Source organism: Rhinolophus hipposideros (genome assembly GCF_964194185.1).
Source record: "Rhinolophus hipposideros genome assembly, chromosome: 18".
Classification (NCBI taxonomy): domain Eukaryota; kingdom Metazoa; phylum Chordata; class Mammalia; order Chiroptera; family Rhinolophidae; genus Rhinolophus; species Rhinolophus hipposideros.
Window position 1 is genome coordinate 32,377,508 of NC_138064.1, and position 12,778 is coordinate 32,390,285.

General features: G+C 37.0%; 1 protein-coding gene across 1 annotated transcript; it reads left to right on the top strand.

The window, feature by feature from the left end:
- The first annotated feature begins 1,765 nt into the window (after positions 1–1,765).
- On the top strand, positions 1,766–11,197 carry BET1 (Bet1 golgi vesicular membrane trafficking protein). The gene is made up of 4 exons (XM_081080206.1): positions 1,766–1,963; positions 6,204–6,319; positions 8,629–8,685; positions 10,223–11,197. Exons 1-4 carry the CDS (start codon positions 1,945–1,947, stop codon positions 10,376–10,378), a joined length of 348 nt encoding a protein of 115 aa, XP_080936332.1. The 5' UTR covers positions 1,766–1,944; the 3' UTR covers positions 10,379–11,197.
- Positions 11,198–12,778: the final 1,581 nt, after the last annotated feature.

Consider the following 12,778-nt stretch of genomic DNA (forward strand, 5'->3'; position numbering starts at 1 on the left):
GATACTTATTTTAAGTCATATTTAGTTATCCATTTGCTAAAGACCCCCCAAAGTTAGATGTTTTCTATGAAATTATCCTATGAGATTAAAGAAAAAGTTGTAAATGCTGTTAATCTCCAATAATTTTTTAGTTCAATCAGTAAGAAGAGTTAGGAATTTTAGCTTCAAAAAGCAAAGAAAAATAGAAAATAAAAAAGAATTCCCTCTAGTCTCTATGTTAAATGTAACCACATTTAATAATTATTTTTCTGTGTATTAAATCCATCTTTTCCGCCTTATCTTTTGAATGCAAACTCTTCTCAGATAAGGTAATTGGAGACTGGAAACAGCAGCAATAAATAATTATTTGAAATTTTAGGTCACAATTTCAATAAAAAACAGCTTTGCCATCTTGAGTTATATTCTTGCTACTCTTTATTATTCTTTCCTTTTACCTATATTTTGTTCTTGTATCTCCCTACCATGTAAAGTAAATCGTTTATAAGAGGATGAGTATATATGTAACTTAAATAGTCTGCTTTGGTAAATTTAACATTAGATTTTTAAACATTGAATTTAAATGAAAAAGACTTCTTAAATAAAATGATTTTTCTGACATGTTTTGATTATAGAACACGTGTACTTTTTACAAAGGAAGAGACTGTCACCAACTGTAAGGAAAAAATGGAAGCCTTGCTATCATTTCTCTTACTGAACGTTCGGTGTTTATTTGCAATAATTGTCCTTGATGCAATCTTCATTTAATTCTATTTCTTTTAGAGAAGGGTGATTTATTTTATTTTTTATGAAGACTACTTTTCTCTCAAAAAGCTATTGGATTAAGCTTATTTCCCAGGTTAATAACTTTTATTAAAAATTGTTTTCTTGTGGATTTTACAAAAACAACCTGAAGGCAGAGATTTATCCACCGCGGATATACTCAATGTTTGTATTGGAAAGCTATGAGGGAAATGATCAGAGACTGCATTTTCAGAAATCTCTAGCATGGAGATTATGCCACTGCCCTACAGCAGCAACAAAATCACATACACTCAGTGGTTTTTGAGCATTTACTGTGGATCAAATTTTAAAACAACAACAACAAAAATAAAAAAATAAAAACACGTTATCTCATTTAATCATGATAATCGTGTGAAATAAAATGAAATTCTTGGAATAGCCTTCATTCCAATACCACCCCACCTCCACCACCAAGCCTAAACCCTTAAATTGGCACATTACCGTGTGTAAATATATTTCAGCATCCTTTGCTTAAGTTAAAAAGGTCTAAGGAATTTAGGGTTCCTTCGGTCCCTTAACAAATAATAGCCAGGGTTCTTTCCAGAAATGCAAGCAATCCATTAACAGGGAATTTGACGGGGTGACCCGTCAGTTCTCCTCTTTCTTTCCTTCTGTGGGACTCGGATTACTTATGTGTGATGACATCAGATACTTGGACAAAGTTTTCTTTGACTTTCCCTGAACTGACTCTGGAGGTGAGAAGTGAAAAGGGAATCAGGAAATATAAGTCAACCGCCCTCTCACAGTCTGGGAAAGGTAGAGATCTACAGGTTAAACTCTGGGGCTGACAAGCTGCGACCGAGGTACTTGGGGAGCGGGACGAGGGCGAGCCCAGCAGCGGAGATTCGGAGCTCGGGACCCGAACCCCGGAGTCGGTCCTCCTCCGGAAGCCCAGAAGCGGGTTCAGGCCACGCCCCGCCGCACTGCCTGCGTCCGCGACGAACTACGTTTCCCAGAATGCCACTCACCCGCCTCGCAGAGCGCCAGTGAGAGCCTGGGTGACGCCATCAGCCAGCGCGATGTTTAGACTCCACTGATGTCGTGGCGCTTTGGGGGCGAAGTTGGTGTTTTGCCGGGCTCTGGTCCTGAAGACGCGGTCCGGGTGACCCCTGGCCCCTTCCTACCCACTCCTCCGCCCGCCTTTTCCCTCCTTCCTCTGGCAGGATGAGGCGTGCAGGCCTGGGTAAGAAGAGGACTGAGGCTCGAAGTTCGGGGGCCCTGGAACCGGCCGTGTTGGGCGCGGGGCCTGGGGAGGAAATGGGACCGGTCTTCCTGTCACTGGAATCTGGGCCGGCAAGCAGGATGTATGGAGGGGTCTTTGGAGGCGCTGCCAGGTGGAAGCACATCTGTTGTCCCAGATCGTAGGGTTGGTTCAGTCCCAAGTGTGGACGGTAGGTTTAGAGTCGTGGAGGATGGAGGGTGCCAACTCCGCAGTCGAGTTTCTTAGTGTTCTCGACGGAGCGTGATGATGGAAACCGCTCGTTTCCTGACGTCTGGCTTCGCTTTCTCTTTTGTTGTGAGTTTCTTCAGAAGCGCCAATTAAAGAGTGTTACCTGCGAAGCGCAGTAACTAATAGTCCTCGTAGTCCTGTAACAGTGGGCTACATAGGTAAGCGTACGTGGCATTACCGTCAAAGGCCACGATATGCACCTGGGATCAGAGGCCGTTTTACACCCATTTCTTATCGGAGCCTTGTTCCACTGTCAAAGCAGTGGACTGTGGTAATGCTTGGTGACTTAGCATTCGTTGTTGACCTTTTGGCTTGCGAAGCAGGTTCACCAAGCAGCAGGAGTAAGTTAGGCACAAGGAGTTTTCATGGGCCACTGGAATGAGCTACTAACACGGCATCTTCTGGTCCTGATGTTCTCTATCAAGAGACGGTTAAAAAGGAGAAATAGGACCCTGCTGAATCAGCATACCGTATACCTGAGAAAATATGTGAAATATTGGAAAAAAGGTATTCTTTTTCAGTTACGATAAGATGGACCAAAAAAAAAAAAAACGTTTTCAAAAGTGTCATTTAAAGTTAGTAACTCTAGACTTGTATATCGAATGATACATTGTAGTATGAGCAACAGCTTTTGAAAAATACAGTTTTTATGAATACTTGGATCGTACAAAGTTGTCCCGGTAAATTGTGGAGAAAAAAATAACTAATTTGGAGCAAGTTGAGTTTTTATATGCCTGAATGTTTTTCCTTTGTATCACTGCTAATGACAACAAACACTGACTGTGTCGTTGAGTAAGCGCTAGGTATATAGTTGTTTGTGGTCCTGTTTGTGCTCCCCAAAGCGTCCAGTCTAGTTGGAGAGTAGGAACATGTGCAAAGATAAATTATAGTACAGTGTTGTTTACATCCAAGCACCAAATAAGTTCTACAGATAGTGAATATCTAGGGATTTGTGGGGACATAGGAACTTAACTAGAGCTCGAATAATGGACAGTGGGAGAGGTTAGTTCCAGTGGGAAGGATGACATGCCCTCCCTCCAAAAGTTGCAGGACTAGAATTATGGATGATATGCCAAGGGGTTATGATTAATACAGTTTGATTCAAGTAAGAGGCATGGAACGAGAACCACCACACAGCGGAGATCTTTGAGTGCCAGGCCAAGGAGTTTGGATCTTACCAGTAGGCCCTTTGGCGCCTGCGAATATTTTGTGCAGCAGTGTACCATGCGTGATACATTTCAGGAAAGAGACTTGAGAAGTGGGGGTTCTTAGCCCTGATTGTACATTAGAGTCATCTGGAGAGCTTTTAAGGCATTGATACCTGAACCTCAGCTCAGACTAATTATATTTGAATTTCTAGATAGAGCCTTTTTCTTTTAAGCTGCCCTGTAGTTGAGAGGAAAGGTGATTACTTAGATGTCTGTTGTAATCATTTACATTGGTGTGATGTGACGAGGGCTTTTTTTTTTTTTTTTTAAGTATCAATGTGTATTGACCTGGAATTTTAAACCTGGGATAGAGAATCTGATAGATAGTCAGGTGGAGAAGCTACCACACGTGATATGAATCTCTAAATGATTTGGCTTAGTTATTGATAAAAACTACCCAAAAGAAGTAACCTTTAGCTGGACAAATGAACAAAGGCTGAGGATGGTTAACTTTGGCACTCACTAGCTTTATTACAACTTTTCACAGCAGTAATTCACACAAAAAGAACTAAGTCTGGAATAGCAACTCTTAGCATTTTATTTTATTTTTTATATTGGGGGTGGGGGTGGGTGATAGTATGAGGTAAGTGTAAAACTCTTTAATAGAAGAAATGTGCATTGAAATATTGCTGGGTGATAAAATGAGAATTTTGCTTTTAATAAGTGGAACAGAAGAACTCTAAAATTAAACTTAAGGAAGGCAAAAGAGAAAAACAAAGAAAATAAAGCAAATAGCCGTAAATTTAGCAGTGAATTCCTTGGTGGTTTTGAAGTGATTAAATTTAACCAGTCAGCATTATTTATTGGCAAATGTTATACATTCAGAATCTTAGTCATGAAATAAGAAGACATTTTCCTCTTCTTAAGGATTTTGGTTCTTATTAGAGTTTTCACAGAGCATCATTGATTCATGAAGAGAAAATGCATTTTTTTAAATGGTTATTTTAATTGGGGGAAAATATTATGCCTAGTCACTTAAGTTCTTAACTTTTATGATAGCACATTTAGAGAGCTTTATGGACAGTGGTCAGCCACTGAGGGAAAATTTTGAGAATCCTACTGTCTCCTCTGGAACATATTTGTTTAACATTTTGTTGTGGTTTTGTGGTGGTGGAGATTGTTTAAATGCCTGCTGCATATAAAGGACCCATTAGGTACAGGGGATATAGTGTTAATGAGACTGTCTCTGCCCTCAAAGAATGTTATAATTGTATTTTTGACAAAGGCTGGCATGTTGAAAGTTGAATAACAGCGAATTCAGATTGTATTTTACAAGTGTTATTGACTGTCCTGTGTGTGCGTGCGTGCACACACACACACATTTGTGGAAGATATATAGCCGTTCCACGCACATTTGTGGAAGATAATATAGTGAAACAAACGTAGTTCTGCATTTGGAGTGTAGTTTGGAGTGCAATTATTAGTGTTATGTAAAGTCAGATCTGTCAGAATTCAAAAGAGGGAGTTTTGCTTTTTAGAGAGATTTGTGTTGTGCCTTGAAAGAGCTTTCTATCCACACCTTGACCATCCTTCAACTACCAGTGCTGACTGCTACTTCCTGTCCTTCCATCTCTTACTGTCACTGCCACTCCATCTGCTTTTAGAGCGTAAGAGACCTGTAATTTCTGTATCATCCCTTTTCCCCATATTCTCAGGCCTCTTTTGAAACTACTACAATCCCTGTCCAGTCTAGACCCCGACATCTCTATCTTTAAGCACTCCTTTGGCAAGCAGTCTCAGCCTCCTGGGGTCCTGTCCTTTGGCAGCCCCAGTGCTGTAAAACTCCAACTCTTGAGCAGTCCAACCATGCAGCTTCTCATGGCCTCACTCAGGCTGATGAACTCGTCTTTCACACAAAGGGGAGATTGAAACCACTACTATATATTGCCTCAGCCAGGATTGTTTCATCCCCCTAGTAGCCATCTGTAATCCTAGTCAGTTTCCTCCATCATTCTCTTTACTTTTTTTCCCAAATGATCTCGATTCTTCAGACTGCCTTTCCTTTTACTGAGAAAATTGGTGGTATCGTTTTTGTTTTTTTTTAATGTGGTTAAAGAACATGTTCAACTATTCTTTCTTCACTCAATCCCCCCAACACAGTTATCTGCGTATTCATTGTTTGACTGCCAAGTACTATATTAGGCAGTAGCCAGGAATGTATTCCTGTATTCTCAGTGCTACTCACTAGAAGATACTCTCCAAAAAGTAGCACCTAGAAAGAACAATGGATCTGACACATGGTAGTTTCTCAAATATTTGTTGAAGAGTGAATCCCTCTCTTAACTCTCAGCTAATATTCTTCATAAGCTACTCCCGCTCTTTTCTATTTAAGTAAAGGACCCTCCCTCTGCCATGGGCTCCCTCGTGCTGTATTATCCTATTTCTCTTTTTCTCTTCATAATCAGGCTTCTTCAATGGGGAGTCGATGTCACTACTTTTAGATCTTTTTCAAAATGTGTAATTTTGTGGAGCAGGAAATGTGTCCCGAATATCCTTGTATATCAGTGCCTATTTTAATGTGTTGGGGGCAATCAATAAGCAACCAATAAATGTGTATTGCAGTGATTGAATATTCTTTGCTTAAGAGAGGGCATTAAAATTGTTCTGATCTCTATTTGGTTATTTTTAAAATTCATTTTAAGTGTGAATATTACAGACATACGTGGTCTGCAACGCCCTCCAGGGGTCTTTTTGGGTTCTTTCCTATCAAGGTTTCAAAAGTGGCTTGTTTTTGCTACAACTATACCTGTGACTGATCCTTGCAGGTGAAGGAGTACCTCCTAGCAACTATGGCTATGCCAATAGTGGGTACAGTGCCTGTGAAGAAGAAAATGAGAGACTCACGGAAAGTCTGAGACACAAAGTAACTGCAATAAAGTCTGTAAGTATATAATAGATACTATATACTTTTAAATTTGTACTTTATATGCATATGTATTATATTCTTATAAACTGTATACTTTTATTGCCATCGTGCTAAGATACTCAGTTACCCAAATAGTGTAGTTCAGTGAGGTTCAAGTACACTCAACATTTAGACCTCATTTGAGTAGAAGGTTAGAAAATGTGGCCAATCAAAACATATGGTACATTTGTTGATTTCTTTTTTAACTTAAGCTCTTTTTTTTTGTGGTTAAATCTGAAATACTGTATGTTGTCTGTAGTAATGCCTCCAAGCACTTTGCCTTCCACCCCCCAGCAGCTCTACTCACCTTTTCTTCTTCCAGTCTCCTAAGCTACAAATCTCAGTCTTTGATGCTTCTACCTTTTACCTCACAGGAGTCATCGAGTCTTATGCTTCTTTTTACTATTTCTCTCTCTTTCTGCTTTTCTATTTCTAATGCTAGACCCTGGTTTTCTATCGGGAAAGCCTCCTATCTGCTCCTAAGTGTTTACATGTTTTGGGCTGAGCTACATCCACTCACCACAGTCATCTTTTTAGAGTATTTACTAAATTGCATCTTCCAATCTGAGAAGTCTTCAGCATCCTCCCATGATGTAAGAAAGTTCACACCCTGTAGCTTGATCCAAGAGGTTCTTTAAAGATTCCCCACGGCTTTTCAGACCTTACCTCCTGCTCTTCCAGAGTGTGTATATGCTTTCTGCCAGACCAGTTAGAGTGCTGTCTGTGTCCTCTGCACTCTGTCACTTTCCCACTCCCGTATCTTTTTGATCATGCTGTCCTGCTTTAGGTGTCCTCTCCCTCCGTATATTGGCTGAAGTCCTGCCCATCGAGAAGGCTCCACTTCATTGCACCCCATCCCACCTCCAGGCTTCACCTGATTTCTATATCAAAAGTAACTTTTTTCCTTACGAACATGAGACCGTTTGTACCATTGCTATAGCACTTATTACATAGTGGTCTGCATTGGATTTAGTTGTGCGTAAAAGAAATTTATCAGAACGTAGGGTTTTCTGTTGTATTTATTTTTATATTTAACACAGCACTGAGTATAATTCCTTATCAGTTGTATTGAGTTGCTGTGTGTGAAATAAAGGAATAAAAGAGACGGTTTTAACAGTGCGTGATTGATTCTTCATCACAATCAACAAGCTCATGTTGACAGAATTTAATTGGTATTTCACTAGTCTTGGAAAATAGAATTGTATTCAGCCTAGAGATTATTATATTCGGAAATGAGTATTGTTTTCAAAGCTATATTAAATCAAAAGGAGTTGATCCATGTACTAAGAAATATTGTATAATGTTAGTTATTTAGAAGTTACAACATTTAGAGGAAATTAAGAATTAAATGATTTTTTAAAAACTACAATGTTGATAAGCTTTTTGTTCGTATAGAAATTTCTTTCCTTGGCATGAATGAAAGTTGTAGACAGTAGTTAAGTGATTTGGGCTATCTAGCTTGATAGTTGATTCATTATCTCTGTTAAATTTGGGGTGGGGAAGCTCATATTGTGATCAGTAGACTTCTAGTATGGTCTTGTGTCAGTAATACCCCATATGTTTTCACACAAAAGAAGCTGAGAATAATATTTGCAGTGGTTAGCCAAGATTTTTAGTAGTTGATTGTATTTATTCAAATGTCTTAGAAGTGAAGCCTTTGATGAATTTGTCATATAAAGTATTAGGTAGGCTTTGGTTTGAATAGCAGCCATAATCGCTTATAGTATTTTGTTTGGCTCAGCCTCTTTTCTGCATAGCTTTAGAATGTGGATAACACTAATTTATAATTTTTTTCCAATTTATTATATTTTAATGAAAAAAATACCTTAGAATCGAAATAAATAATCAGTTTAGACATATATTGAAAGTAATGTCACATTTTATTAGGAGAATATTAAATACTTTTATCTGTATTTGAATTGATAATACGGGTACTTGTATACACCTTTTAAAACATAAAGAAGGAAATATAGAGATAAATTCAGTTGTATGAATAATATAAAGTGAGAAAAAAAGCATGCAAGGATAAGAGAATGTATCAAAATTGAATATTAAGAATTGAATATTAAGATGAAATCAAAATGAAGAGCAGAGAAACAATATCCTTGTGGAAAGGAGTAGAAATTCTAAATTATATTCCATTAATTTCAGTGGAAATGTATCAGAAGATGAGAGTATATTTTATATTTCTAGAATACAGTTTTCTTTGAGAATATATATGTTTAAAATGGTATTATTTTTGCTTTGTAATATGAGTACTAATGTATTTGCTTTCTTCTTTATAGCTTTCCATTGAGATAGGCCATGAAGTTAAAACTCAAAATAAATTATTAGCTGAAATGGTAAGTAGAATTTTAATTTTAAGAAATTTGATCTAACATTCTCAAATTTAGTCTGTTAATCAGGAATAGTATCATTTTCAGTTTTATCCATTTTGAAATAGAGCTAGAGATCCTAAGTCCTGGATTCCCATCCATTTGTATCTAATGGTTTGGAATAACTACAAGGTTCATTTTTACCATATGTTTACATTTTTCATCTTGCCTAACACGTATAAGTAGGAGGAGGAGGTGGAAGCCAAAGTATCTTTAATCCTGTGTTTAGAAATACTGTTAAAGACTCAGGACAACGGTCTATTTTGAGTGTTCTCAGAGATTTCAGTGGATATAGATCACCAAAAAGCACTTTCCATCCAGTCAGCCAAATGTCTTGCACTTAATGTAAGCTGATTTCTTTTGCTTGATGTCCTAAGCATTACTTGTGAACAAATCGATAGATTTGAACATAGTAACATCCCAGAGTCTTTTATCTCTAGGCCAAACCATCGCAAGCCACATAGACCTTTTCTTGTTAGAGCCTCTCTCTATTCTTTAGTGTTTATTTTAGATTTCAAACTTCTCCAGACCTTCCCCCTGTTTCTCCACATGCTTTTAAAATTATATTCTTCAAAAATTAATGAATACAACATTGAAAGCAGTATTCTGTAAAGGCTGTGCGTTGGAATCACCTAGGGAACTTTATGAAAATATTTACGCCTGATTCTCACTCTAAATATGCTGATTCAGAATTTCAGGGCAGGGACCTAGGTATATGTATTTTTTGAAAAAAGCATCCCAGATGATTCTGATGCATAACCTGATGAAGAACTGTACGTAAGTAAAGGGCCTGAGCTACAGAGAGCCTGAGCTGTAGCTGTCGTCATGACAGCCTTTCCATCTCGGTATTGAGGGTGCTAGAAAAGTGCAGTATTTCTAATCCATACCTAGTCCTCTCATCGTAAGGACTTTTCCAGCTATGTTTCAATATGGCTGTTTTCCCTATCCATATTTGTAGTCTCTGTTACATTTTACCACTTCTACGTGATGTTCTCTTAAGTTTTAATAGACTCTACTGTTCTTTAAAGTCAGCTATCTAAATTAAAGGGTCTTAAAATTAAAGGTACATTGGACTGCTAACCATAGAAGTTTTGAATTGCTGTATGAGGAAGCAGCCAACCACTTGACTTGGGAGAGCATGCCCCAACAAAAAGTGGGAAAAACCTGTATGGTAGTAGACAAACTGCTTACCTTTATCATTAACGTTTTTTAATCCACATAATTGGAATAGGACCTAAATAGTTTGGGATTTTGAATCACTCTGGGGCTGAAAGAAATGTGAATTGGATAATGAAAGAGCTTTTTATTCACTGAGAGAATTATTCTACTTTGCATGAGGTAATCAGGCTGATTACCCAAGTTATAAACAGGCTCCTAAGTTGATTAAGTATTGAAAATGTCATTTAAAATGTATTCTACTAGCAGTATATTCACTTACTTAAATGTGCATATGTAGAGTATTAGAATTCAAGTATTATTATGGGGTTTTAAATTTTTTTTCTAGGATTCACAGTTTGATTCTACAACTGGATTTCTAGGTAGAACTATGGAAAAACTGAAGATTTTATCTAGAGGGAGCCAAACAAAGCTGCTGTGCTATATGATGCTGTTTTCATTGTTTGTATTTTTTGTGATTTATTGGATTATTAAACTGAGGTAATGCAAGTTAAGTGTGAGTTTGGAGTTTGTCCCAACTTAAATAGCTTGGAGAACCACTTTGATAAAAAAATCAGCATCAAAACATTCCTAATTTTCAAACACTATGGCTTTTTCCATTGAAGATTAATGAATTTTACTTGTTTTATAAATCACGTTAGATAATACAGTGCTCTTTGAATACTGTTTCTTAATGATTCATTTTTGCCCCTATTTTCAGGGGTATTAAGATGACCTAAAGTCAGTCTGGCCCTAACCATTGTTTTCTTGTTGTTTGGTGTCAGATTAAACAGCAGTATAATCTTCCGTTGTTAGCATAAATGTAGGTTTATGTTCCATATAAATAAACTTTGTGGGAGAATAACAGAATGCTTGGAGAGCCTGATGCTGAGCTCTTGAGGTAGTGAACAAGTTTGTGATGGAATGGTAAATGTATTTTCTTGAGTTGCCATCAACCCTAATGATGTATTCCCCTTTCCTCTTTTATTTGGTTAAAACTGTAGGCAGATCTTTTTATGTACAATTTTTCTAATAATTTTTGATGATATGACACCCCTATCCCCTTTGCCCAAGGACCTCATTCTTTACTAAAGCTTGTTATTATATTTTGGCATATTTCAGGTAAGGTGCCAAACAAATGTGTACCAGTCTAATTGTTGTTTTATATTGATTTTGTACATACCGTTGACTTGGCTTATGATTCTATGACTTCTATGATTTTAGCTATTTAGATAGGCCATTTGGTTATCATTTGTGACAGAATAATGTGAAGCTAAAGTAATTGCTAAGCTCCAAATGGAAATAAAATTTTCAAGAAAATTAATTGCCTCTGCTTTATTATATGCTCAAAATAGATAATTGAAAGTACTCAGCATTGAACTTGGGGTTAAGAGTATTGTTGCTTTTATCCATTATATTTGTTTGTAGAAAGTGAAACAAAGGTGGACTTGAGTAGAAATATTGAAATTTTCTTAAATACTCTGTTACCACCATTTTGGAATTTATCCTTTTATGGGTTCGAAAAATAAATTTTTAATGAAATAAATTAATCGACTTTGTTGCTTCTTTATTCAGGTTTCTTATTTTTTTACTTAGAACCTGAGAAATGGTCCTAAAATCTCAGATTCTGAACAAAATTAGGAAAAGTTGATATATTATTTCAGAACTTAATTCAAACAAATGAGATAAATCATAACTGCAGTTTCAAAAATCTTTAATTTTTAAGATATTTTTTGTTATAAATCTTTTACCTTTGATTTTGCTTAGTTTACAAATTTTTTGCTTATCCTCAATTACCTATCAATTCAGATCCTATCTTTCTGGCTGGATTTGTCATTTGGTCCTCTACTGACAGGTAAAATCACTAGAACTAAGAGTGACTTAGCATGTAAGAGATGGGCCTGTGGTATGATGAGTAAGACACTGGTTTGAGTTAGATGACCTGGGTTCAAATCTCCATTCCTTCACTTGCTCAGTGTTTTGGGGCCTGTTTCTTCATTTAAATCACCTATTTCATAGAAGTGTTGTGAAAGGTAGATAATATATTGGAAAGTACCTGATACATGGTAATCACTCTATGTTAGTTCTCCCTATCATTAACAGAAACATCAAAAAAAGGAGTTATTTTAAGGGCAAGACAATGAGTTGGTTTCAGGCTTTTAGCTGATGTGACCTCCAAGTGGAAATTTCTATCAGACAATTAGAGATTGATTCGTTTTTTTCAAGAATTATTTATGTGCACTGTGCCAATTATGCAACATGAGAGCTCAGGGAAGACTCAGAAATTCTTTCAGTAAGAAAATTGCAGTATTAAAACTGCAAAAAGAAAAGAACAGAAGGCCAAAGAAAAAGAACTGGAAGATGGAAACAGAAGAGAATCAACAAGAAATAGATGAGATCAAAGCCTTAGGAAAACCAATGACAGCAAGAGAAGGATGGATTTCAAGATTAAGTTTGGCTACTGCATGAAATTACTTGGTAATGTAAACACTATTTAAATGTTGGATGTTATCGAGGAGATGGGGATTTCATGGCAACGGGTTTGGAGTTATGTAAGATACTCATCATTGCATTGTCCAACATTTCTTATTTTACAATTATTTTTATAGAACAGTTCCCTAACCAGCATTTCATATCACCCCCCTCCATCACTGCCTTTGCTGAGATTCCTGGCAAGTAGGCAACTGCTCCGAAAGGCTCTGTCCCTGCCCTATCAGGATCCTTCTGTTTGGGGAGCCCCTAGGAAAAAGTACTCCCATAAATAAAATGTTGGGGAAATATCAAATATGGAAAAGATCTAATCCTTTATAATTCTTTACAAGCTCATTGTTAACTCTGAAAAGGAAATTATTGCTAGGTATATGGGAAGTTGTTTATAATAATTGAACAGGCAAAATATTTGTAT

What these genes read in the sequence shown, in the direction of transcription:
- BET1 (XM_081080206.1), top strand. An exon ending in AAGTAACTGCAATAAAGTCT is followed by an intron (nt 6,320 to 8,628) that starts GTAAGTATATAA and finishes TCTTCTTTATAG; the next exon opens with CTTTCCATTGAGATAGGCCA. An exon ending in ATAAATTATTAGCTGAAATG is followed by an intron (nt 8,686 to 10,222) that starts GTAAGTAGAATT and finishes TTTTTTTTCTAG; the next exon opens with GATTCACAGTTTGATTCTAC.